Source organism: Myodes glareolus, chromosome 12 (genome assembly GCF_982192425.1).
Source record: "Myodes glareolus chromosome 12, mMyoGla1.1, whole genome shotgun sequence".
NCBI lineage: Eukaryota > Metazoa > Chordata > Mammalia > Rodentia > Cricetidae > Myodes > Myodes glareolus.
The window spans coordinates 31,774,286-31,799,086 of record NC_142037.1 but is presented as its reverse complement, the minus strand read 5'-3'; the positions used below and the strand labels follow the sequence as shown (position 1 = coordinate 31,799,086).

Genomic DNA, 24,801 nt, shown 5'->3' with positions numbered 1-24,801 from the left:
AAGCATGACAGTTTTTGAGAGCAGTCATCTCAGCTTTATTTCAGCATTTCACTCGCGTGCAAGGAGGATGGGAAATGTGGACAAACGTGCAGCAAGCATCTTCTGTCAGGAAATCGCATCGGAGGGCTTAGAACAGGTGGATGGAGGCTGCAGGCTGCCGTCACTGGAGGAAGGAGGAGCCAAGAACTGAATTGGTGACTGAGTAGGGGCTCATGGGAACTGATAGCAGGGTGTCCGGGTGAGGCCTTTGGTGAGCAGGTTTCCCTTAGGTCTGTCAAAGCGCAGTGTATGGGATTCAGAAGAACACCCTGAGAAAGAGAAACCAGAAGCTTGCCCTACTCTGCTTCCTGCCTTGGTCTCTATATCTATTAGCAATCAGGGATGTCATTGCTGTAAGCTTCCGAGGTCTGACTCCTCAGGGACTGGACAGTGTGGTGAGAGGCCCGATCCCCTGGGCTCCTATGCAATGGAGGGCCTTGTGATATTCCAAGTGCAAGAATTACTGATGATTTGAAGGTGGCCATGATCCCTGGCAGCAATTACTAGACCTCTTTGTGGCACAGAACCATGAGACATGATGCTGAGGGCAACCGGGGAGCTCAACGGTGCTTTCAGATGAATCACAGCCCAGCCACTTCCACCCAGCTACATGCCGCAATTCCTCTGCCTCAAGCATCCACCAGGACATCTAGGCCAGTGGTTCTCAACCTTCCCAGTGCTGCGACCCTTAATACAGTAAACTCCTTATGTTGTGGTGACACCCCACATCATAAAATCATTTCATTGCTACTCAATAACTATAATTTTGCTACTGTTAGGAATCATCATACAAATATCTGATATGTAGGATATCTGATATGCGAAAGGGGTCAAGACGCTCAGGTTGAGGACTTCTGTGCCTCACTCCTTCTGGAAATAGCCTTGTCCTGCTGATATTTGCCTCACAAAGCACACGGAGACAGGTTCAGAGAAGACCCCGAACTTCTTCCTAGGCCTGGATTAAAGATACCCAACTTGCCTTCCCAGACTCCCCACCCCACTTGTCCTCCCTGACACTCTGAATCCAGAGTGCTGTTTGGAGCTCTCCTGCATCAGGCACTGCTTTGTCCCCATCCTTGGGGCAGTGTTCTACTTCCCTTTGCCCTGGCTTGACCCCAATGTCCCTTCGTTTGATCCTTTGGTCATATATGGTTCCTGCTGCTCTTTCAGGAATATGTAATGTAGAGCAAATGTCTTCACCGTTTCTGGTTCCCCAGCATCTCTAAACAGGTGTCATGTTGAGTGGTCTCAGCACTTAGCCCAACAATATCACTGTGAGCTGTCCCCAAGAGGGTGTAAAGTCTAGACTAGTTTGGGAGCCTCAGAGAAACTCTGCAGACAGATGGTATTGACCCAAAAGAGCATTCTAGAGATGGCTCCAGTTAGAGAAGGCCAGAAGAGAGTTGTCAAGGTCATCTTGGAGCCAACACAAGGGACTTGAGATCAAATCATCCCGGCCAAGAATGGAGGGAGGAAGAGCCCGATGGTCCCCAGGAAGCAGACAATAATGAACAGCCAGAGGAATATCCGGTCAACCACCATGGCCACGTACTTCCAATCTTCCTTTACCTGAAATTAGAATCGGGCTTACAGTAACAAAAGCCAGGCTTTGGGAAGAGGATGTGTCCCTCCCACGCCCAGCCCTATAGAGGTAGCAGTCATCAGCTCTACTGAAGGTTTGAGAAGTTGAGGTCATCCCAAGCATAGAGATGGGTGGCGGGAGAAACAGGCTTAGCTCAGGGCTGACACATCCCTGGGAGTCCCATTCTATCCTTCCCTATGTCCTGTACTCCCAGGTATAGGAGTCCAGGGGACACAAGGAGGTGCTAGGGCCACCAAGAGGGCATAGACCCTCCAAATTAGAAGAATTTAAATGTAACTCACAGTATTTACATAGCTTCCAAATCCTGTGCTACCTTTCCACCCACCTGCAGGGGACAGAAAGAGGCAGTTTGTGGCCCAGGGCAGGCCAGCATGGAAGAGCTGGGGTTCTGGGGCTCTTCCACTCATGGGCCAAGCCAGAGGATCTAAATTCTTAGACATTTACAAATGAACGATTAATGTTCTCATCTACTCAATAAGGTCACCCCATCGTAAGTTCAGGTCTTTCATCCCTCGCTTGATCGGTAAGGGCATACATACATAAGCAGGTTCTGAACACTAAGTACTATAGGCAGCACTGGGGAAGCGAGTCACCCTGGCTCAGCCGAGACTCTGCAGGGCTTATTAGTGACTAGGGTAAGGTCACAAACTGCTCAGAATCCAGATGAAGGAGACCTTCTATGGCAGTGGAGGGTGGAGGCCAGCGATGCACTGAGTTGATGCATTCGTGCTTGGTTTCTGTCTCTGACTCCCTGCCCCATTCCCACCCCCTCCTCCTGAGAAAGGCTGATCAGCAAAAGTCAAAGCAGAGGGGCACCAGCCGCTGAGCTGGGCAGTGTCTAATCACTCTCTCCCAGTTAGGTTGGGTGCCCTGTAGTATTCTGCCATCTGCCAGGAAGTGACCAGTTAACCGCCAGCTAGAGTGCATCTCTCTCATGACTGAGTCTAGACTCCTCAGACAACGACTGAGGAAGAGGGGTGCTTGCAGGAAGGAAGGGGTTATCGAAACTGACACCCTAGGACGGGACTGTTGCCTACTAAGCTGGCAGAATCGCCCATGGGGGTGGGGAATCCCTCCCTCAACCCAACTCACCGAAGAGTCGGCATCCTCAGACCTCAGATGGTCAGCAATGTAGTGTACACCTTCTAGTGCTTTCTGTATCTGAGGGGACAGCATGATCTCACTATCCCGAGAGGGAGCCTTGGCCTCAGGCTCCAGGGCCCTCAGATGCAGGCTGCCATGGCCATAGAGGATACCCATGGAAGCGTCTGGGAAGCCTGCACACGTACACATATTTTCATCTTCCTCCTCTTCCTCTGTCTCCTCCCTTTCTTCCGCATCCATATTGGTCTCTAGCCAGTGATAAGCAGGGTTGAGCTTCAGACCGGGAGAGTCGTGGAACTCCATCGGCGGCAGGGGTCGCTTCATCATCAGCCACTGGGGCACCCGGCCGAGCAGGGCCCCCCTCACCCAGCGGGGCATGTTGTGGGTGCTGGGGGAACGGTGGTGTACATTGAGCACGAAGACCGTGATGACGATGGAGAGGGTGACGAAGATCATGGTGAAGAGCAGGTATTCGCCGATGAGCGGGATGACCAGCGAGGTGGACGGGATGATCTCCGTGATGAGCAGCAGGAAGACGGTGAGCGAGAGCAGCACCGAGATGCACAGGGTGATCTTCTCCCCGCACTCGGAGGGCAGGTAGAAGACCAGCACGGTGAGGCAGGAGATGAGCAGGCACGGGATGATGAGGTTGATGGTGTAAAACAGGGGCAGCCGGCGGATCACGAAGTAGTAGGTGACGTCAGGGTAGATCTCGGCGCAGCAGTCGTACTTCTTGCTGTTATAGGTGCCCGTGGCGTTGATGATGGCCCACTCGCCGCTCTCCCAGTACTCCTTCAGGTCCACCGTCTGCTCCATCTGCTCCAAGTCAATCTTGGCCTTATCGTACGTCCAGGAGCCAAACTTCATCTTGCAGTTCTGCTGGTCGAAGGGGAAGAAGGTCACGTCGATGCTGCAGGAGCTCTTGTAGATAGCGGGGGGCACCCAGTGCACGGTGCCCGTGAAGAAGACGTGGGCCTTGGTCATGTGGGTCACCGCAAACTCCCCGTCTGCACTAGGAGAGGAGACAAGCTTGGGTCCTGCATACCTACCTCCTCCAGGAAACTGGCAGCAGGGTAACAGGGTAAACAAAGTCAGCCATTGACTGGCTAAGTAGGGCTAATCATGGAGTGTGTGCATCTCTGCTGCAGACAGATCTATCCTGAGTCGTCTGCAAATACCATTGTTTTAATTACAGAAACAAAAATTTTAAAGAACTAAGCAATAATCATCTTTGCCATTTTGACATTGTACTTACATAACTGACTGTCATAAAGACTGTACTTCCATTTTACATATTTTGAATCATGGCACATTTGTGGTCTGATCCCCTATTTTTATCCATTTAGCGTGTTGAAGTTCTTCTGGGTTTTGTTGTTTTATGAGACAGTCTCACTAGGATGCACAGGTTGGTCCATAATTTGAGTTTGTGATCCTCTGGCCTCAGTATCCTAAATTCTGGGGTTGCAGGTGTGCCCCACCATACCTGACTAGGGGAATGACCTTTTAGGGTTTTCCCTCACTGGCCAATGGGAAGTCAGCTCCAGAAGGGGAGGGCCCTGGCTTTGGCACCAAGTTCTTCTGCTCCTTTCCAGAGGAGACCTAACATTTTGGCTAGTGGGGAAACTCCTTGCAACCTGAGCATTCTGCAGAGTATTTGAGTTCAGTTTCATATACCAGGACCTATACCTGCGGATGTAAAGTATGACCCCTGACCTTGGGGAACTACCTGGAAATGAGAAGAATTCACATGACATCACCGTACAAAAGGGCATTTGGAACATTCCCAAGACCTGGAAGGACTTCCTCTGGACTGAACAGGGTTGTGGGGAAAGCAGTCATTTAAAAGGCTTTGGCTTGTCAACGGCACTAGGATTTAACTGGGAGACGAGACAAGGGTGTAAAAGCAGAAGGGTTCACAGGAAGAGACTGGCAAGCAGGACTTCAGTCTGAGTCCCCTTGGGTGGGAACAGTATTCTGGTCTTTAAACTCCATCCCTAATTCCTCCATGAAACCCAAACCTGTAGCGATGATTTTGGTCATTTCACATAACTACCACTAGATGGCAACAGGCTCCCATTTGGGGCAGGAGACCATGTGATTTCATTGACCTTTTGCCTATTAACCGGGAGGAGTGTATGTGGGGCACACACTTTAAATGCCACAGCAGTTTGGACTGGACTTTGTTCTAGCAGAAAACCTTCTTGTTGCCATCAGAGATCAGTGACCAGCATCTTTTTGGCAAACCCAGATGTGCCTGCCACTCGGACTTTGCTCCTGATTTCTGTCTCTCAGAAGCAGAAACTGGAAGGACCCTAGGTTCCAGCTCAGGGCAGAGATGGGGTGTGGTGGCTGGGATGGCATGACTCTGCAGCAATAGCAAACAGCAGCTACTTGAGGGTTGACTGCCAGCGTGGGGTAGCGGTGGGGGTGTGACTGACTATGCTATCCAAAATTATGTGACCTCTGCCTGTCCCCACCGAGAACCTTCCATGCCTATTTGTATTTCAAGAAAGTAGCAGTGTGTCCCAGAGACCGGCCTTAGGAGTGTATTAACAGGAGAAACTGCCGCTGTGTAAGTGTGAACGTCTGGGCTTCTCAGTGAAACCCTACTTAAGCAGAAAGGAAAGAATAAGTTTTAGTTTCTTTTATGAAAAATGCGTGTGCGTGCATGTGTGTGTGCATGTGTGTATGTGCACATGTATGCACACATGTTTATATGCATGCGTGTTTATGCACGTATGTATACGTGTGTGTGGTGTATGTACACATGTGTGGGGGTGCTGGTGCACGTGTGTGCATGTATGTGGATTATGCACACAAGCTGGGGGTGCTGGTGCATAATTGAGTGTATATGGGTCTGATGTGAAGTGCCTTTCCTTGATTTTGCTCCATCCTGTGTGTGTGTGTGTGTGTGTGTGTGTGTGTGCGCGCGCGCGCATGTGCGTATGTTTTCAAGACAAGGTTTCTTTGTATGACCCTAGTGCTGTCCTGGAACTCACTCTGTAGACCAGGCTGGCCTTGAACTCAGAGGTCTACCTGCCTCTGCCTCCTGAACGCTGGGATTAAAGCGTGCCCAGTCTGCTTTTATTTCTTGAAACAGGATCTCAAGATTCTTAGACTTCCCATCATTTTGGCTAAACTGACTGGCCTTGAGTTTCTAGGATCCATTTGTCTTCCCGGCGCTCTCTCTCTTTCTCTCTCTCTCTCTCTCTCTCTCTCTCTCGCACGCACGCACGCACGCACACACACACACACACGCACACACACACACACACGCACACACACACATTTTCACCTTTTTATGTGGCTGCTGAGGGTTCAAATTCAGATCTTTCTTGCTTTCACAGCCAGGGCTCTTACTCACTGAGCCGTCTCTCCATCCCTGAGATATATTTTAATTAACAAATTGCTTCTTACTTGTTGTAGAGGACGATGTCCGGGATCCAAATCATCTCTGAGGGGACCCGGAGGGAGGTGACGTTGCCAAACTCAGCTGGGTCCCAGCGCAGTTTGTAATCATTCCACTCCTGCTCAGGGGAGGGGTCGCATCAGGGCTCCGCAGCCTCAAGATAATCCCCACGTCCCTTCCCTAGCCCCCCAGGGAAAAACTCTGGCATGGGAACCAGGCAAGTCATTCCCATAACCAGCCTGTTTTGCGCTGACTTTGGTAGCCAGAATCCCAGGATGCCAGTGCCAGCACACTTGGCACTCTAGCCCTGCCTCTGGTTCTTGCTCTGACACTCCCCACCTCTTAAATCTGTTAAGCATCACTCATTTTCAACGCAGGGCCTGCCAGAATTAGACAGTGAAGCAAAGAGCTTACCTGGGACCTCCAAACTATGCTCCACAGACCTTCCTATTTCTGGATTCCCAGCAGGAAGAGAATACTCTAGGTCCCAACTATGCTTGCAGCAGAATGGGTCCAAGTGGGCTTTAAAACCAGATTTGTTTTGTTTTGTTGCTGCTTGTTTGTTTTATTTATTGGTGTTTTAGGGAACCAAGCTTACCTCCAACTTGCTAAGATGGTAAAATGACCTTGAACTTCTGCTCCTCAGCCTCCACCTCCCAAGTACTAGGACTGCAAGCATGAGCCACCACACCCAACTTATATGGTTGCTGGGGAATTAAACCCAGGGCTTCCCAGGCAAGCATGGTACCAAACTAAGCTATACCCTTCGGTTCCCGAAATGAAGCTCTCATTCTCTGTTTAGTTCATCTTTCAGGATTTCAGGTTCATACAACATTTGGGGACACTGGCATCAAATGGGGGCATCTGAATGTCACAGGCATATGGTAGATGAGTCACGCCCACTTTGCTGTGGGATAATGCTCTTGTACACTGTAAACATTTGTCACTCATATTGGTTTAATAAAACGCTGATTGGCCAGCAGCCAGGCAGGAAGTATAGGTGGGGAAACCAGACTAGGAGAATTCTGGGAAGAGGTAAGGCAGAAGAGAATCAGTCCCCAGACAGACACAGAGGAAGCTAGATAAGAATGCCTTGCTGAGAAAAGGTACCAAGCCACATGGCTAAACATAGACAAGAATTATGGGTGAATTTAAGTCATAAGAGCTAGTTAGTAATAAGTCTGAGCAATAGGACAAACAGTTTATAATTGATATAAACCTCTGTGTGTTTGTTTGGAACTGAATGGCTGTGGTACTAGATAGGACAGAAACTTCTGTCTACAACATATGGGGAAACTGAGGCTCCCAGAAGATTAGTAACTCCTCCAGCATCTTGGGCTAGTCCCAGGCAACCATGGAAGTCCTGGATCTACCACAGTGCTCCCTCCTCTCTTCCTGTACCAGCCCTGGTACAAGTGAGCAGGACAATTGTGGTGACCTAGTTTCTAGACCTGCCCGCTTCCATGACATGATTGTAGACCTTTCTAATCTTCTTCCTCACCTGGTTCCCATTGGTTCATCTGTAGAGATGAGGCACAGAGCCTCCAATGACTCTAGGATGAACAATGTCAGAAGCGATTGGCTCAGAGCAACTTCTGACCCAAGCATCTAATTTAGAAGTAGCTATCACACACCAGATACCACCCAGGACCCAGTGAGTTGAGGGTTGTGCGCAAGACACCCACAGAGAGCAAGAGATCTATTTGAATGACTCAGAGATGTCACCATCTTTGTCCTTGTGGTTTTCTGCATGCTAACCTCTGAGACAGGACCAGTCAGGTACCCAAGGGGCCAGAGTAAGAAGCTGGGGGCAGGGGCTAGCTTCCCTTTCCCATGTTCGTCTCTATCTCCACTTGAAGGCCTTGGGGTTAGCTGGGCAGACAGGAGAGGTGAGGTAAACTTCCAGCTCTAATCAGGCCTTAGTTCCTGAGTCTGCCCAGCAACAGCCCACCCCAGAACTCCACAGACTCTTCAGTTTTCCTTCCATGGAGAGATGGTATCTTTATCTCCTCCTGACTCCAGTTCATTTACCAACTGTGCCTGTAGAATAGCATAAGGTTGAGGCTGGACCATTTTAGGGCCATAAGTGACTATCAGCATCTACTTTCTGTCTCTTGGGACCTTTACTATGGGAATCCTGAACTACCAAGTGAGAACCCATCAGTTTTTCTGCCAGAGACACCAGGGAAGGAACCTGAGGGTGTGCACAGAATAGCTAGGAACCCAGCCTTTCAGAATCTTTCAGAACCTTCTAAACACCCCTGTAAGGGACAGACATGTAAGGGAAGCCATTTTTGACAGCAATGGACTAACCCCAACTGGCCCAGATGACACTGGTACCTTGGTTACTATTTAAAGCAAAGAAAGCTGTCTAAGCGCCAGGTCACAAATGCATGTGATATGGTAAATGGGTCATTGCTTTATGTCTGTGAGCTCTGGGGTCATCTGTCAGGCAGCACAGCCTCTGAGACACACATAGAAGGAGATGGGTCTTGGAGCTGGGCACATCTGGATACCCCCTCACTCTGTGAGGTAGCAGGTAATAATTCCGTAAGCTGGCCTGTGAACTTTCCCGCAGGATCAAGGACTGTGAAAGGCTTGCTTCTAGAAAAGGGTCTCTTGGTGTTATGGGTGACAAGGACAGTGGACTAAGAGCATGGCCATACAAAATCAGCCCCCGAGGAGAGCATCCTACATTACCTCAAGCCTTAAGTTAGACTACTGATCATGACCCATGAATTCAGCATTTTGCTTCTCCACGATCCCTCAATAGTGAGGTCCTAGAAGGGGCTGGGGACTGGGGATATTCCTGTCATTTCCTACAAGGGAAGGCTTACCTGCTTTAGCCAGACATTGGTGGTCATCATTTGATTCTTCTCATCCTAGGGTAGCAGAGACAGAGAGTAACAGCAGTTAGGGTGACTGACAAACTAGCCCAGAAAACAGAGTATATAGGAGGCATTTTGGGGGCCCACTCACAGGACACTCAAGCCCAGACACCTCTCATGACTCAGTCACCAGCACTCAGATTCCTCAGGATCACCTGGGACACGAGGGAGGACTTTGGGAAAGAAGGCACCATGTCAATCCAGCTAGGTAGCTCCAAGCTGTAGCTAGGGTGGCTTTGAGGGCTGCTGGGAGAAGGACTGAGTTGAATCCAGCGAGGACCATGAGAAAAGTCAAGTGGACTGGGGGCTGATCAAGGGAACACAGAGTGAGCGGGCAGACCCACCACATCTATAAGCTGGGCAATGGATAGTCCAAAGCGCACGATGACCACATCGGAGGTATTGGGTACTGGCCGTGCCCAGCGATTGTAGCCTCCAAACAGGTGTTTGAACAGGCGGTCCTCAGCCTGGGTGCGTGAGCCTCGCTGGGCCAACACTGCAGAATAGGAATAGAAGAGAAAAAGAGTCTACGTGAGGCCGAGGAGCTGAATCCGTTGCTTTCTTTCCATCGTCCATCAAAGCAGAGAGACTCAACATCATATATCATCGTATGGGGATGCAAACAGGAAGTACATCTCAAACACCATTGGGGATTCCATAGATGAGTGCGTATTAGTGGTTAATACAGCCCCAAGGACACCATATAAGCAGCAGGCGCTTGCAGGGCCTTCCTGATTTCAAGTGAGGAGTCAGGGAGTGAGGGCTCCCACAGCCAAGTAAGAAAGCTCAGACCTAGAAACCAGTCTCAGCCAGAACCAAAGAGCCCCAAGGGGGCTGAGGGGCGGCTGAGAGGGGCTTCAGCTGCTGATGTGAGCCTGGCTGATGGTGAGACTTATCTTTTCCATCCGCTCTTCCAACAAGCTACTGATGCCCATGAGAACATCTCCCATGCAGGGTACCAGCCTGAGCTCTTAAATCGCCAGCTCTGACCAGTTCTCGTCCGCTGGGCAAAGCAGTTGTCTGCTGGAATATATCATGCCCTTTCCGCTGTGCTTTTGCATAATCGCTTCCCCATTCTGGGGCTCTGCTGCCTGAGCAGGCAGTGAACCACCTTACAAAGAAAAAAAAAAGCCCCGGCAGCCAGCAGCCGCTGGGACAGAAAGTACGGCAATGAACACAGCCACCACCACGTGTGTCTCCACATACCTGCCCCAGCCTTTGTGCTGGGTGCAAGCTTCCTTCGTCCCCATAGTAATCTTGAGTGTTCCATGATGCTATTTGCATTGTGTAGACGAGAATATCAAAATGTTTGGGGGGCATTCAAGATGACAAAGCTGCTCATGATAGAGCTGAGATACCCCCTTGTCTTCTTCGCCCTGTGGTCCTGGCCACCCGGGCAATGACCTTCAGTGTCCCATGTAACCCTGAAGATGAAGTGACTTGCCCTTCAAGAAAGTCCACCATGTGATCTGTGAGTGCACAAGGGTAAGATGAAGTCCTAGTGATAGTGGTGGCACCCACTTACTTGCTGGCATCAGAAGGAGACCCCAGAGAGAAAGATGTATCCAGGACTGGAGAGCAGGATGGGAGGGGCTCATGGCTTTGGAGGGTTCTGGTCTCCCTTGGACCACTTGGCGCTGGCTTCAGTGAGGCCCCTGCCTCTCCTCTGCAATTGAATAAGTGAAGGGGAGGACTCTTAGGTCACGTGATGTGGCATGCAGTGTCTTTGTCTTTCATACTCCAGGAAGGTTTGAAAGCTGAGCGCAGGGCTGCCTGGAGTGCGGGGCTTCTTGGCTGCTCTGCCTCATGGAGGAACAGCTTTCTCCTCTTCTCCAGAGTCACTCAATCGCTGACAAGCTGAGACACGACTGACCTTCACAGAGACCACATTCCTTCCATGGTGGCCTCAATTCCTCATCTGTGAAGTGGGGATAATCACACTGGAAAGGGCGGTCAGCAGAAGACTACGGCCCCTGGGAACAATGACCCAAAGATACAGGCGAACAAATGCTCATCAGCAATGGACAGCTGAGCAAAGGGTGGCATAGCTAACCAGTGACATACAGGGCAGCCATGAGAAGAAATCAGGTACTAACATGGCATTTGTGATTGACGGGATGGACTTCAAAAACATGCGAGGTGAAAGAAGTCAGCCAGGTATTGCGGGAGTTTGTTGATGGGCCCGTTCCAGGCCAGGTGGATCTGGAAACATGATGTGGAGGAGTGAGTTCCGAAGGGAATGGGAATGAATCCTGAGGATCAATGGGCTGTCTTTGGGGGCAGGGTATGGATATGGAGAAGGTTCTGGAATGACAGTGGTGATGGTTGCACAATTCGGTGGATACAATAAAATTGACCAACTCTTGTGCTTGACAAGATGAATTATAGTTCAAAAAAACTGTTATTTAAAAATGTTCTTGGTTGGGAAGATGTGGCTATCCTCTGTTGGCTCTAGGATGGTGAACCTGGAGCTGAGGCAGGAAGATCCTGGGTCTGAGGAAGACAGGTACTCATGATGGTTAAAAATGTCTCACACAGGAGAGTTGGAGGGAAGCAGAATCCTAAGCTAGTGAATTATTTTGTATGGCACAGTGCTCAATCACATGACCACAATGGCACTAAGTATTATTGCCTTTAAAAGTTCACATATTTAGGGGTTGAGGAGATGGTTAAATTGGTAAAGTACTTGCTTTGCAAGCACAGGGATCTGAGTTCGATCCCCAGTGCCTATTTTAAAATGCTGGGTGTAGGGGCATGCACTTGTAATCCCAGCACAGGGGAGGTAGAGACAGGTGACCTCTGGAACTTGCTGGTCACCCAACCAAACCTAGTCAGTAAACCCCGGTCCCACTGAAAGACTTTATCTCAAAAATAAAATAACGTAAAAGGTGATAACGTCTGAAGAACATCTGAGGCCAGCCTTTGGTCACTAAACATGTGTGCATACCTGTGCACCCACACACACAGAGTTTATCTATGTGAATGTTCACATGGGGTACTGTGTGTATATGGCCTGGAGACAGCACTCGGGCCCTTAGCACAGACAAGAGATTTCCTGTTGACAGTGATGTGAATGGACTGGGAAATTCTGGAATGTTTTAGAATAGTGACAAGTGCACAGCATTTTTAAAGCCCTGAATGCCATGAACAGTAAATTTCCTATTGTGTGTACTTAACCATGTCTTCAAAAGGCATGAATAAGAGGTTGCTTATTCATAGAAACACAGAAGGGGCCACGCCCATGCAGGAATCAGAACGGTTACCAACGGGGCTGAGAAGCTACTGTTCTCTGGTCCTCATCCTCTGTCCTGTCCCGTCCCAAACAACCAGCAGAGAATCTAGCAGTACAGCAAGCTGCAGTCTCTTCTCCATGCTGTCGTTACTCTGCATTGCCCTTGTTACCCCGTCCAGAGTCTGCAAACATGACTTTGCTTTCTGGCCATGTCACTAGCACCAGGGCAAATCAGCTTAGTTGTGGGATAGCTGGAACCTCCCAGAACAGGTACATAGTCCAGTGGGCTCATAGGTGTCCATATGTGGACTCCAAAACACTGAAGAGGCGGGCCAGGCGCTGGGCTGATGCTGTGAGGGTCAACACACTGTGACCCAGAGGCAATACAAAGCGACTGTGCCAAGTAGGGAAAGAGTGAGCGGAGGAAGCGTCAACATGATGTGGTGTCTGGAAAATATTTGCTATTATAATTGACAGCTCCAGGATGTGTTTAGGGGGAAAGGTCCACCTGCATTGACTTCTACAACATGTTTCAATTTAGAGACTCCTTAAAAATGGAGATTTTCAGCTTCCCACACCACATCCAACCTCTTTACGCAACCAGATCTGGCAATCCTCCTCCAAGGTCTAGCCCATACCTCATCAAGGAAATTTCTCTTTGCAACATATAGAGACCATCAGGTCCCAGAAGGTACAGTGGATACATTTGTGACCATCTGTCTCCTTCGCCTAAGGCTGGAGACCATTGTGAGTGGGGGTGGGGAGATTGTAACAGCTAGAGGAACAGGTGTTTGACGTGAGACTGTGCCTCCTAGAAGCCACCCTAGGGAAGTCTCACCAGCATGGCTTCCTGAACAAGAGTGACCACGATAGACACTCTAACATGGATGGGGAAGCGCTGTAAAGTCTCCTCCCTACACAAAGATCTACAGACAGCTAAGGAACATTCCGAGATGGAAAAATAGTCTCCCCGGGAAGAGCACAACAGTTAGTTATCCGATGCCAAATGGTCAGCCATGAAAACATACATATAAGTAGCATTACACAGACTAAGCAGGTTGTATTAATGTATATAGGAATGTATATAATATATATCAACAATTTTTTTAAAAGAGGCCATGACTTTGGAAACGAACAAGGGGTGGAGGTGTTTGGGAAGGTTTGGAGTGAGGAAAGAGAAAGCAGAAATGATGTGATTACATTATGATCTTGAAAAAAAATTAAAAATTTGACATTTTCATTTCCCCTCTGTTCCCTTGGGAGAATACTGTCCCGGTCATTGGTTACTTTTATGCCAGTGTTATATTGCACACAGCATGACCACACACAGGCTCTCTCTCTTAGAGGACCTTGGCCTTGTCCTGAGCCCTCCCCAAATGTCCCAGGCAGCAGGCAGAAAAGGCTAGTGATTTCCAAAAGATATCAGCTCTGGAAAATTCTTTCAGAACAACGCCCCCTACAGGGAAGCCACCCTCACACGTGGCACCATCCTCAGCCACCTCTGGAGTGGCAGCAGCCTAGAGCTGGACCTGCTTCCCCAGCCCCAGCTCCTTCACCTCCAGGGAAAAGGATCTGGACCAGCGTGTTTATCTTTTTGTCTTTCTCCCGTGGGCCTGGAGCCACCTGGGGTCTTCTGGGTGTCAGGATTAGAGGCATTTACAATGTTTTGACACTTTTCTACATTTTCCAAATTTTCTACCCTCATCATAATATGGAAAGGTCTTTCTAGAATGGATCAGCACCCATCGTGTGTTGTCTGTATCCTCCTCCAGCCTCACGGATGTGGCCTCGCTCAAAATTCACATAGAACGTAGACTCCAGTCTGTCATCTGGATGGATATAAGCGATCAGAGTGAATTGCGTGGTAGGAGGAATAACCCGTGTCCCCAAGAGACACAAGAAAAAAAAAAACATTATCTGTGCAGACAGGGAATGACTATATAGCCTTAAAAAAGGATGATCCCAAGCTTTGCTGTGTCAGGGCTGAACCCCGAGTACAGAATGCTAGTTTAGATAAGATGGACCCGGGGAGACAAACACTGAGTAACCCCACTTCTAGGAGGAGACACCTGGAGACATCAGATTCCCAGAGACAGAACCTAGAGTGGGGTAGGAGGGAGAAACTAGTCTTTACGGTCTGGAGCATCAGTGGTTCTGGAGACAGGTGATGGCAGGACACCATGTTGCTGTCGATAGGCTGAGGGTGTGGTACACTGTGTTACCTGTATTTTATCACAATGGCAAAAGTCCATCCGGGTCCATCTGTAATCTCACTGGGTTTAATACATCTGAACTCTCATGCCCCCAAAACTGGGGCAAAGGTGGCAGAGGCTCCGAGAGGAGCAGAATTCTGCTGTGAACTCCCTTCTTGGGATGAGGATTCCAAAGCCCTGTTTCCAGTTTGCATCTGGAAATGAAGTCCAAGTTCTCAGCTCACTCTGTAAAATGTGCCCGAGGAGAACAGAGGCCAGGAGAGTTGAAGACCATGGCCTGCCACTGGGGCTAGGGAATGTGGCTGGGAGAAATACCTACTGCTATAACCTGGTTACTTAACTTGTGTGTCATTTGTGTCTGTGTGCATTTTATTGTATATGATTGCTCGTGTGCATGCACGTGTGTATATCCATGTGGAGGTGTGAGTTTGACACTGGATGTTTTCCACAATCAATCTCCATTTTATTTATTGGAGCAGGGCCTCTCTCTGAACCTGAGGCTTGCCAGTTCCTGTTAGTCTAGCTATCTAGCTTGCCCTCGGGGGTCGCAGGTCTCTGCAGCTGAGGGGTGGGGTTATAAGCAGCCTCCACACCTGCCTGGCTGTTCACTGGATTCTGAACTCCAGTCTGCACACTTGCGTGGCAAGCTCTCTAATGACCTCTTCTTTATTTATTCATTTCTTTCCCCCACCTCTCACTTTGCCAAGGCCAGCAATGCGCACACTGAGTAGTAGGGACAGAGAACGAAGTCATTTGGAAGACAGAGAGGGACCACAAGGAAGAAAAGCTCTAGATAACTTACCAGTCACGCATGCCCTGGTGTGTTGCCTGATGTATTCGTTTGTCTCCAAAGACATCTGGGACGCCCCTAGTTCCTCCGGCTTGGGAAGCTCTTCCTTACATCTGATTCTGTGCAGACACCCCAGAAAGACGTTAGCTGGGTTAAGCTGAGAGACCTGGAGCATGTGGCTTGTCCTTTTCCTCTCATCCTACCTCTATACCGTGGGGGAGGGACTTCAAGGCCACCAGGCCTTCAATGCACCTGAACGTGTGAGTGACTTGGGCCGCGCTTCCACTGTCATAACCAGCCAGGGGTTACAAAGAGGAGTTACAAAACTCAGTTCCTGGACCCAAAGAGTTGGCTCAGTGGTTGAGACGTGGGTTCAGTTTCCAGCACCCACCTACGTCGAGCAGTTTACAATAGGCTGTGACCCTAGTTCCTAGTTCTGATTCCTCATCTGGTTTCTACATGAATCAGGCATGCACGTGGTGCATAGACATACATGCCCAGAAAACAGTTATACACATAAAATAATAAAAAATAAAAAACCCTAAGTCCCTTATATTCAGCACCCTATGGGCATAAAAACTTACTGTTTTCTTCTTATGTTGGGAAGCAGGCTGGGTAAGTGCTGGAAAGGACCATTCCAGGGTCTCCCTTTATGCTAACTCCTAGAAGGTCTTCCTAAGTACAGCTTCCACTGATGTCCCTCGGGTTCACAAAACGCTGTGGCACCCTTGCCCCCCTCATGGTACCCTTGCCCCGGGAAAGTATGGAGGAAGAATACTAATTCTCCTGTGTGTAATTAAAAGGCTGCTGCTCAGAGAAGTCGACAGACTTAATGCGAGTTCACAGAGCTCAAAAATGATAAAACTGGGAACAAGCTCAATCTCTCTGCTTCTAAGTTATATAGTGATGCCATCAACCACAGCGGTGACTGTGTAAGAGCTCAACCCGTACTTGACTGTGTGCTAGAAACCCTGAAGCTATGACCATCACTGCCAAGTCATATCAAGACTGGAGTCTGTGAGAGACAAGGTGTTCATTCTGAAGCTGGGCTCATTAGGATCCAAAGTTCTAGAATGTACCTCTGTACACAGGTCACTGGCTCTTTCAAATGATATCAAGGTTGCAAATTCCGAGAATGAGGTCTGAGCGTATCACACAGAAGAAAGATCTGCTCCCTCCAATACTGAGGCCAGGGGTGCAGCCATGCTGAAGTTGTACCGTTTAGAGATCCAGGGAGGGATATCTGTTAGGGGCCGTCTGGAGCAATGTGCAAATGGGATGCAGTTGGCTCCAGAGGATGTGTTTGAGCTGCCTCCGAGCTCCACCCTTTATAATTAGCCCACTGTGATCATTTCATTAATTTGTCACCGGAAACCAAAAGGAGAAATTGTTCCAGGTAATCAGCAGTAATTAGAGTTACCCTCCACCACTAGTTACAGAGATATTTAAAGCGAAAAGCTCTGGACTGTGAGCCCCAGCATGGCTGGATTAGCAGTTCTGGGAAATGGATAACAGCGGAGTGATGTCGCTGTGCGTTAAGTCTGGGTAAATGATGTCCACGCAAATGAAAATACAAACAAAAATTATTGCGAGCGTAAAGGGCTCAGGTGTGAATGTTCCCACTGGGGTGATGCTTGCCAGGGTCTGGTACACCCTTCACTGCCCTGGGGCTCTTTGCAGCCTTGCTCATCTACCTGGGTCCAGTTCTATTAAAACCAATGCAACTAGGACCCTCTTCCCTGCCCGCCTTCCTACTGCAACTGCTTCTTAGCCACTCACTCATCAGAACACAGTCTACCCTTTCCAGAAACGCTGCCTCTTCCCCCAAACACGCTTAGCTCTTCCTCCTGAGTGCCATCCAGAAACCCCTCACACAACACCACACAGGCGGTCCCAGTTCTCCACCAACGAGACCCCCAGGTTAGAGGAAACACTGCCGGGTGCTCATTTTCCCAAATAACGCTTTGCTATCGTGTTCCTGAGATGAAGAACATACTCTTTGCTTCCACGGCTTCTCTACTCGGTGACCTGCTCATCACAGGAGCTTAACAGGAGTGCTCAAGGTCAGGTGGAATCTTGAAGGTCATACACCTTCATCAGTGGATGCAGTACCCTGTCAACTAACTCCAACCTTGACCCACACAAGCCGTGAGGACTTGCTACCTTTCAGATCAGTAAATCCTCCCACCCAGCCAGGGTCTGTCAGTCTGATTTACATGAGAGTGTAGAATATTGACCGAGTGAATAAACAAAGTAACATGAGAATGGACACATTCGCTACAAGACAGAAGTCTCCATCGCCACTCCAAAGCGCTACTTTCCCAATGCTCTGAAGGAGTCCAGCAAGGTCAACCAGGAGGCTGAACTCTGCCCAGAAGCAGGTGACTTCTAGTATTCAGACATGACCATTTCCTAAGTGCTCACACGTTGCTAACTTCCTTCTGAGCTCACACCTACGGTCTCCCCAGCATGCTCAGCACCTCTCGTCTAAGCCTCGGGAATAAGTTGCTTACTTACCTGTGGTCATAGAAGAAAACAAGCCACTCAACGCATGCAGGAAAGCAGCCGGCTGGGAGACCTCTGGCTAGCTGACGAGGGTCCCTGGGAAGCAGAGTGACGGGTGCAGAACGTATCTCAGCTGATGGTTGCACAGGTGCAGAACCTGGAGGGTTTAGAAGGCACTGTTGAGATGAGGGATGAGGGCTGGCTTCCTGGGAGGGGGCCACTCAGCAGAGTGGTCAGTTTTTCTGGGGCTGTGAAGCCCCAGAAGACAGAGAAGGCTTCACGTGGGTGTCACTGAAGAGATCTTGGAGAACCACCAGCTCTGGGGCTTCCTCAGGTGAAGTCCAAGCCTGGCCCTTAGAAAAATCGCTGGCAAAGGAAGCAAGCAGACTTATCTCATACTGTGCTCTCTCTCTCTCTCTCTCTCTCTCTCTCTCTCTCTCTCTCTCTCTTTTCCGATCCCTCTCTCTCCTCCCCCTTCTCCCCATCTCTCTCTCCCTTTCCTTCCATCCCTCTCTCCCTCCCTTTCTCTCCTCACCCTCCTTTCTCTCTCTCTCTCTCTCTCTCTCTCTCTCTCTCTCTCTCTTTCACACACACACACACACACACACACACACACACACACACACACACACACACACACACTGGAAGGAGGAGGAGTCTATGTCTATGACTTTCCACTTTGTGTCCAGTACAGACAGATGCGGCTCTGGCTTCTGCTCAATTACTATGATGGCTTGCTCCTGGCTCTGAAGGACCCTAGACTCCAGGGCTGTCACCTGAAGTGTCTTTGGAACCCTGGACACACCTCAGACTAGGTCCTCAAAAACTGTGGGTCATCTGTCATAACGATGCACAGTTGTCAGCAAAATATGAGTGAGCCATGGAGCACCCGGCTGAGAGTTTCCTCCGCCCCACAGTTGCTGCAAGCGATCTGTCCCCACTCCAGCTCCTGTCTGAGGATGCCAGGGACAGACCCTGCCTGCTTTGGCTTCAGGCATGGTTTCTCACCCTCTTTACCAGCGACCTCGATTTATATCTTCTAGACATATCAGGTTGTCAAATCTACAATTGGACCGCTGATGCCTTTACAGTTTGTGGGTTATCACAGCCAGGGCTGTGCACCTGGCTATCTGTGATCTTCATGGCATCCCCATGCATTAAATAGCCCCAAACTTTCTCCTTCCTCACTGTCCCCTCTCTTCAGCCCCTCCCATCCCAATAACTCTAAGCTCTCCCTCCCCATTGAACAGTTCATTCTGTCACCTCTTTCTGCCTTTGGTGGGCATGAGCTGCCAAGTTTGACTTCCAGCTTTTCTCAGGCATGACTTTGTGACCTCAGGCAAGTCCCAAAAGGTGATTGTGCCTCAGTTTCCTCCCAAGTCAAAGGTGGGTGTGAGTGATGGTGGCTCACCATCGGCTTTCTCTGAGGAGGACGAGAGCACAGCCCTGTGAGTTGCTTCCAAGATTGAGAGAGTCTGTGATGTTTGTACAGACACAAACATTGGCACACAATACACTTATTGGTGAGCATTTATTTGGTTGCTAAAGCCATGAAGGATATTCTCGCTAACCATGATTAAAAATGTTACTGCAACCTCTTGGCAGATGCAAAAAGAAGCTAGTTGCATGCATTCATCTTCTAGAAACTGAAAGATAGGGAGAAAAGAGGGGAGAAAGAAGCAGAGATGGAGGGAAGGGGGAAGAGGAAGAGATGGAAGGAGGAAGGAAGGAGGAGGGAGGGGAAAGCATGGAGGGAAAGAAAGCATCAGATTTTATCTGTCAAGATTATTGGCTCTAATCAACAGAAACTTTTAAATAAAGAAGAAGATGAAGCCAGTGGGCAGCTTGCAGCAGCACTTACAAAGCTGGAGGGCCTGCTTGGAGGCCAGGTGGGAGCCTGGGAGGCATCAGTTCCATCTCAGTTCAGAGCAGCTTCGTTGCTTGTCTGCTGGGCCCCTGCTACAGTGCCAGGCATCCAAACTCAAAGCATCGCCGGCACTGCTGTCTCAGCTGTCCTTGGAAATCAGCCGCTGCTGCCGCCACCACTGCCACGGGCTGCTGCCACAATCAATCCTCCCCTCTCCCTCCCTCCTCACACAAAGGTCAGGATAAGTGCATCCGATTAACTGTGTGCCCATGAACTGGGTGTGAGGAAGGCTGATAAGGCAGGAATCTGCATTGGAGGTTCTTGGGAAGAAGGTGAGCTTTGTATCTTCCACTGGTGGGAGGGTTCCTAAAATATGTAAAAGGAGTAAAGTTCCGGGGAGGCCCCTCATCCCCATGCGAGATTTCCCTCTGTGTGGAGATACACATAGTTTTCCACAGCCGCACACCGGAAACCACTCAACCCTGCTTGTTCGAAAGACTCACACTCGGAATTTGTTTGAATTAAGCCTGGTCAGATACAGACTTGAGAACGACCACCATAAGACAGTTTACACTCACAGATTCCTGCACACTAGAGGCACAGTGTGCCACCTGGATCAGCACAGGAGGGTGCCAGAGCAAGCAGGAGGAAGGGGGTGCAAAGGAGAAAGCCCGTGTTTGCAAGCACCTCCCACCCTGTTCTAGATAGGTTTAGGTTCAGAGGGGGACTTGTTTGCTTTCTGTTTGTGTTTGTTTAATGAGACAATATCTCACTATGTAGCACTGCATGACCTAAAACTCACAGAGATCTGTCTGCCTTCCTTCTGCTTCTGGGGTGTTGGGGTTAAAGGTGAGGGCCCGGTTTCCTGGAAGGCTTTAACTGCTATCGTCACACAAACTAAAATGATCTGGGAAGAGAGTCTCACTTGCAAGATTGCCTGCATCAGATAGGCTTCGTGTGTGTATGTGCATGTCTGTCTGTCTGTCTGTGTTGAAGGAGTGTCTTGATTGTTCATTGATGTAGGAGGGTCCACTCAACTGTAGGTGGTACCATATCCCAGGCAGGTGGTGGGAATGAACTGCATATAAAAAAAAAAAAAGCTAACAGTGTGAGCCTGCCCCAGCCAGCAGGCAGCATCAGCTGTGTGTCTGCAGTCTGTCTATGGCTGTGAAGCCCAGACGTAATGGAAGAAAATATTGAACTCCAACAAACATCCCTCAGACAAACAAAGTGCTCATTCTAACCTTGGGGTACATTTTAGGAGGACAGTGGACTAGGTGGTAGCCACAATGGCATCCACGGCACAGGGCAACATGCTACAGGATCTCCACTCAGGAGACACACTACTTAATTAGGGTGAGTTTTGATACAGTTTCTTGAAAGCCATTTATGCCCTGTGAACAGTTACATGACTTCAGCCATGCAGACCAAGGCCATGCAAACCAAGCCATGCAGACCAGAGCTATACAGACCAGGGTTATCAGACCAGAGCCATGCAAATCAGATCCACGCAGACCAGGGCCACGCAGATCATAGCCATCAGAGCAGAGCCATGCAGACCAGAGTCACACAAATCAGAGCCATGCAGACCAGAGTAATGCAAGCCAGAACCATGCAAACCAAAGCCATGCAGACCAGAGCCATGCAGACCAGAGCCATGCAGACCAGAGCCATGCAGACCAGAGCCATGCAGATCAGAGCCATGTAGACCAGAAAATGCAGACTAGAGTCATGCAGACCAGAGTCACACAAATCAGAGCAATGCAGACTAGGGCCATGCAGATCAGAGTAATGCAAACCAGAGCCATGCAGATCAGATACAAGCACACCAGCATCATGCTGCAGGCCAGGTCCATGAAGACCAGATTCATGTAGACCAGACCCATGCAGACCAGAGCCATGCAAACCAGGGCCATGCAGATCAAAGGCACATAATCAGGGCCATTAGTCCTAGGTCCAGTGCCAACTTTCCCAATTCAAATAAGAACAGTCTTGAATGAATAAACTCACAGCATTCCAAAGCTAAAAGTGTTTATATAAAAACAGGGCCTTGTTTGTGTATATTCCCCCAAATGAGTATTGGTTTCTTCTTCCAGTTTGTTATTATTAATGATCTTCTCTCCATAAAATTTTCATTCCCTCAGGGTCCTATACTGTTCTAGATGGGTCATAACCCTAGTGACCCCAAGAACATGGAATAGGCTTACTCAACACTTTGAGTGAGAAGGAATTCATCCCAAGGTCTTCCATTAGCAGACTGAGGACTCTAACAAGTTATATACTGTGAAATCTCCTCTTAATCAGACTTCTGTTACTGCGATGAAATACCCGAGGAAAGCAACATCTAAGAATCAAGGTTAATCTTGATCCACAACCAGTCCCTGGTTGGTTAGTTGGCTTTGTTGCTCTGGAGCCTGTGGTGTAGAAAACTGCTCACCTCATGGAGTCTGAGAGGCAAAGAGAAAAGCAGGAAGAGCCTATGGTCCAATAGCCCTCAATGGGTGCACCCCAGCCACCTAATTCCCTTCTACTAGGCTCTACTTTTCAAAAATCTTCACCCCTTCTTAGGACCCCCCTCCCTACCCCCAGGCTGAGGACCATGGTTTTACAGTATGGACCTGGATGGAACACTTACGCAGAACATAGCATTCCCTTAGTTCAAACCTCAACACCCGAAGTCCAAAGCGTTTCTCACAGCCCCAGTGGTGACCAGGATGCCTCTTAGCCTTGGGAGAGAAAGCCCCTCCGGGCTCTTTCTGTGTCAGCAGAGAGGGGAGCAGACTTTACAAACAGAAAGTTAGTCTTCCGTCACTGTACAACCTACTGCTATTGTCTCTCCACAAAAACCTTCAGCACCACGTCTGGTCATGTGTGCACATGTGCGCATGCCACAGCACTCATGTAGGGATCAGAGGACAACTTTCAGGAGTCTATTTCACCATGGGGTCCCAGATATTGAACTCAGGAAGTCCGGTTTAACAGCAAGCCCCTTTATCAGCTGAGCCATCTTACCAGCCGCATACATAACATAGATGTTCAAACATACAGACTAACCCCCAAAGCTTTAGAAAACACACCCATTGTTCCCTAAATACCAGAAAAACGTTCCTGGTCTGAAAGCACAGGAATCTATGTACATACACACTCACCAGACCATGGGCAGAAGCAAGCAAAATCCTGTAGATTCCGGGGCTATTGAGTGCCACCTCTTTAGACCCTGTTTGCAGGGGCGTGAGAGGATCTGATGACTGCTCAGGCCTGGAGGCAGGAAGGAATGGTGAGTGGGAAGATGGTTATGGGTTCTTCAGCCAGGGCAGCTAGAAGCAGCTTTCAGCGTCAAACTCCATTCTTCACAGCAATTTTCCTAGAACTGACATCTTGTTTCTCCTCGGTCAGAGCTGGGAACTCAACTAATGCAACAAGGGAGCAAGTCCTGGGATCGAAATGCAGTTGAAATGCATTTCTCCTTTCCAAGTGTCCTTTCGCTGCGTTTCTCCAAACAGTTCCCTTTCAATGCTAAAACTTCAAGAGTAAGATCTGTCTTTGTTGGCCATGACAGAATATTCATGTGGATTCATGGAAGCTTGGAGAATTGAACTCAGAAACCACGCAAAAGTAATAGACACAGCCCAGATTGGCACATAGGACCAGTCCCACCTCAAAAATATTCAGATTAAAAGTCTCCCTACAGGTATATTCAGGCACTTAGGTTTCAGATGTAGTCAAGTTGACAACCAAGAAGAACATCACTGTCCGTGTGTGTGTGTGTGTGTGTGTTCTTGTTCTCTGAGTGTGTGTGTATATGTCTGTCTGTCTCTGTGTCTCTCTTTGTGTCTGTCTTTTGTGTGTGTGTGTGTCTGTCTGTCTATATGTCTCTGTGTCTGTTTGTCTCTCTGAATCTCTACCTGTCTCTGTTTCAGTCTGCATGTGTGTTTCCAGCTTGTTGTCTTTTGTGTGTGTGTGTGTGTCTGCCTGTCTGTCTATATGTCTCTGTGTCTGTCTCTCTGAATCCCTACCTGTCTCTGTCTCAGTGTGCATGTGTGTTTCCTGCTTGTTTCTTTATCTTGCAACTCAGCGTCTCCTGTAATGCAGGTTAGTCTTGAACTTGGTTTGTAGCTGAGGCTGATATTGAACCCTGGAACCTTCTGCTTCTGCGTCCAGAATGCTGGGATTACAGACATGCAGGACAATACCCAGTTCATATTGTCTTCTCTTCTTGTCTTTGGGCCCAGGTGCATCTCACATCTTTCTCCAATACTCCACTGCAAGTGCTCCCAAAAGGTCATTTCTGTTCAAAGGGCAACATCCTTCATCATCCACTTTCTGCTTCTTAAGTGTGAATCTCAGAAAATACAAACTGTCCCAAGAAAGACCGGAGGCAAGAGGAAGAAGTGCCAGAAAGGACCACACAATCAACCTGTCTCCTGCCATCTGCCTGGCAGCCGCAAGAGCAAAGGAAGACTTCAATTCCCCATTGCAGTAAGGGAGACAGTTTTTCACAACAGTCATGGACTAAACGGTGGATTTGTTAATTGAACTCCTTAATGGGTGAGGTTTCTGTTTTCCCTCTTAACTAGAGAGAACCCTGGGTCAAGGGGAGGAAGTGTCCCGAAACCTCCCAGAGGTCCAGCTCACTTTTACGTTATTTCAAATACAACGTACAAAGGGGAACCACACTCTAATTATTTCTTCTAAGCCACAAAAAAGTATTCTGGGTTGGCACACTGTGACTGGAGGGTTGTATCGTTTTCTTGGGACACTGCTTGGAGAAGCAGGCGGAGGGAAAGGGTTTGCAAAGATGTGTGCGGCATTTAGAGAAGGGATGTCAATCGGGACAGAATACTGAAGGAGAGAATGGTTACAATGTCCCCCTCTTCCTTCCTCTCTCTCTCTCTCCTATCAAGATCAACCCTCTCTCCCCATATCAAGCCTGACTAAGAAAGGTCAAAGCCTGAGAATCGGGGGTGGGGGGGGGGGGGGGACCGGTCTTGGTAGTTTAGCTGGGAGTCTTACACACACGAGGGCTCCTAGGCAGGAGGTAGTGGCTAGGATCAGATCTGACACTTGGGTGGAACTTCCAGTTGGCCGCTCCAGTCTGGATCGGGTGAGTAGGCAGGGCTCCGTCGGTAGTGGGCGTGGTATGGCGTGGTG

The 24,801-nt window shown here is 49.0% G+C and overlaps 1 protein-coding gene across 3 annotated transcripts; it reads right to left on the bottom strand.

Moving 5' to 3' along the window:
• Positions 1 to 11: 11 nt before the first annotated feature.
• On the bottom strand, positions 12 to 24,606 carry Chrna2 (cholinergic receptor nicotinic alpha 2 subunit). Of its 3 annotated transcripts, XM_087912189.1 has the most exons (11): positions 22,800 to 24,606; positions 19,645 to 20,016; positions 19,047 to 19,206; positions 17,796 to 17,940; positions 15,291 to 15,397; positions 10,569 to 10,709; positions 9,388 to 9,539; positions 8,993 to 9,037; positions 6,164 to 6,273; positions 2,735 to 3,758; positions 12 to 1,608 (listed from the first exon to the last, which is right to left on the bottom strand). In XM_087912189.1, the coding sequence occupies exons 6-11, from the start codon at positions 10,639 to 10,641 to the stop codon at positions 1,483 to 1,485; spliced, it is 1,530 nt and encodes a 509-aa protein (XP_087768315.1). In that variant the 5' UTR covers positions 10,642 to 10,709; positions 15,291 to 15,397; positions 17,796 to 17,940; positions 19,047 to 19,206; positions 19,645 to 20,016; positions 22,800 to 24,606; the 3' UTR covers positions 12 to 1,482. The 3 variants fall into 3 exon arrangements, with proteins under 3 accessions (XP_087768315.1, XP_087768316.1, XP_085554789.1); XM_087912190.1 differs by lacking the exons at positions 17,796 to 17,940; positions 19,047 to 19,206; positions 19,645 to 20,016; positions 22,800 to 24,606 and having other exon boundaries at positions 15,291 to 15,526; XM_085698663.2 differs by lacking the exons at positions 8,993 to 9,037; positions 9,388 to 9,539; positions 10,569 to 10,709; ... (3 more) ...; positions 19,645 to 20,016; positions 22,800 to 24,606 and having other exon boundaries at positions 2,735 to 3,622; positions 6,164 to 6,278.
• Between the last annotated feature and the right edge of the window lie 195 nt (positions 24,607 to 24,801).

What these genes read in the sequence shown, in the direction of transcription:
- Chrna2 (XM_087912189.1), bottom strand. Translation starts at nt 10,641, where the DNA reads ATGAGCCCCTCCCATCCTGCTCTCCAGTCCTGGATACATCTTTCTCTC. An exon ending in TCTCCTTCTGATGCCAGCAA is followed by an intron (nt 9,540 to 10,568) that starts GTAAGTGGGTGC and finishes CCTATTCTGCAG; the next exon opens with TGTTGGCCCAGCGAGGCTCA. An exon ending in GACATCGTCCTCTACAACAA is followed by an intron (nt 3,759 to 6,163) that starts GTAAGAAGCAAT and finishes CTCCTCTCCTAG; the next exon opens with TGCAGACGGGGAGTTTGCGG.